The sequence below is a fragment of the Aspergillus terreus genome, genomic scaffold (assembly GCF_000149615.1).
Source record: "Aspergillus terreus NIH2624 scaffold_2 genomic scaffold, whole genome shotgun sequence".
NCBI classification, from domain to species: Eukaryota; Fungi; Ascomycota; class Eurotiomycetes; order Eurotiales; family Aspergillaceae; genus Aspergillus; species Aspergillus terreus.
Window position 1 is genome coordinate 884,803 of NT_165925.1, and position 2,059 is coordinate 886,861.

Genomic DNA, 2,059 nt, shown 5'->3' on the forward strand with positions numbered 1-2,059 from the left:
CCGGCCAAGGTCCTAAACGCAAGGTGAGGCTGCTTTCAGGAAAAATTTTCTGCTGTCCCCTCCTTATCTGTCGCGACGAGATAACCGGTCGCTGACGTATCTCCCCACCGTGTATAGTCCAGCGGTGCTGTCGACGCAAATGGTCTGGCGACTTCGCGATCGGACGCAGGGACTCCTCCTCTGGGGGCTCATGGCTATCGTCGCGCGTCGCGCAAAGCCTCCCCGGGCCATTCGGATCGGTCCAATTCGCCCGTGTCCCGAACGGAGACCCCTGGCCTTCCTTTGATGCATCAACAACCCCCTCCTCCGCAGCACAATTCCAATATCGCGCCGCAGCATATATTCGATAGTGTCACTCTGGGGAGGGATCATAACCTCAATGCGTCCAATGGGCTGTCGTCCACCCAGATGCGCCCGCCATCGCCTTCGTCGACCTCGGCGGCCCCCGACCGTCACCTCGAGTCTCCCCAGACATACGAGGGCCTGTTGGCCGCGAATGCGTCATTGAAGACGCGCGTGAGCGAACTGGAGGTGATCACCGAACTGTTCCGCGGTCGTGTGACGGAACTGGAACAGAGCGATGCGACGGCGCGCCGGTCGGAGATGATCGTCCGCGACTCGGAGGCCCGCCTGCGACGGTCCCTGGAGGAATCGCAGCGACGCGAGGACGAGCTGAAGCGGCGCGTGAGCGAGCTGGAACGCCGACTGTCGGAAACCGGCCACCCTGGTCATGCTGCGAGTACGGACAGCCCAGGGGAACCGCTGGCCAAGCGGATGAGACTGTCTGACGTGGTAGAGCAACCCTCCGTTTCTCCCACCAAATCGCCCAAGAGCGTCTAACCATGGAAGCTTCCAGGGCACCGCCGACGGTTCGTAACGGGCGGCCTTTTGCCGTGTTGAATGTTCTGATCCTCGTCGGTCTTTTTGATACCCTTTACGAGTCTTCTCTTTGGCTGGATGTATATCGGATTCACTAATGACCTCTCCCTCCGTTCGCGACATCTTTGATTTTTATTTCCCACCGTTGTTCTTTGGTGCGTCCGGGGGATGCATCTGACGCCCTAGGGTTCCGCCAAGAGCACGTCCTCCTCGACGACACTCCATCGAACCGCGAAAACGTGAAAAGGAAGCAAAAAAAAGAGACTCCATTTTATCGCTGTGCTTGTGTATTACATTCTCTTTGTCTTTTATTCCCATTGAATCGATATCAATTATGGCTTTTTTACTATCCCTCACTGGCTAGCCTCCTCGTCCGTCGGGCATCAGACGTGACAGGACGGCGATAGGGACCCGACTCTCCTTTTCGCTGTTCGTTCTTTTTCATCGCGATGTTCCTGGGGGCTGGGGTGTTTGGGGTCTGCAGTGATTCACCAAAAGGATGACGGGGCGATTTACGACATGATCTTCTCGTTGCTTCTACCGTTGATTTCCCTTCTCCCGTGTTGTTTCTACCTATATTATTATTATTATTATTACATTTATTATTATTAAAGGAATGTTTGATTGATGAGTCCTTCTTCTGACCGCTGATTCGGCCAGCATGCGCCAGGATTCAACTTGATCTTACCAGGTATCTTGTTATCTGAACGCCTTCATTCGTCGTCCAGCGCACGAATCCACGTTGATGGCTTGAAGTCCCTCCAGACGACCGCGTCTACACGGGAGACGTCCGTTTGCCGGTCAGCCAGCTGGACGAGACAATAAGGCAGGCCGTCTCATCGACAGGTCATCTCTGATAAGGCAGACGGTGCATTGACTCCACGCAAATCTGTTGGCGGATCTTACCGAGTTAAGCTGGAATTGTTTATTCCACAATATCAACTCCATCGGAATGCCCCTGCGACAAAGGCCGACCCTACCTATATATGCATTGTGAACTAAGTATACGCCATTTGCAACATATCCTCTCCGGAAAAATGGCCTTTTTGGACACAATGAGACCAGTGCAGGGTATCCTCCGCATATCAACGCTTTTCTCACAAAGACACAATGGAGCCGCAAGCTCCATCTCTTTCACATATATAACTAGGAAATTCCCGGTCTACTAGACGACACTCTC

General features: G+C 53.8%; 1 protein-coding gene across 1 annotated transcript in view; it reads left to right on the top strand.

Annotated features, from left to right (window-relative positions):
• ATEG_01312 (putative GATA transcription factor (AreB)) overlaps positions 1–840 on the top strand; it is a gene marked incomplete at both ends in the record, with an annotated part of 1,525 nt that extends 685 nt beyond the window's left edge. Inside the window, one exon of the mRNA XM_001208677.1 lies at positions 118–840. Within this exon, the coding sequence (XP_001208677.1) occupies positions 118–840 (723 nt within the window). The remainder of the gene's footprint in view (positions 1–117) is intronic.
• Positions 841–2,059: the final 1,219 nt, after the last annotated feature.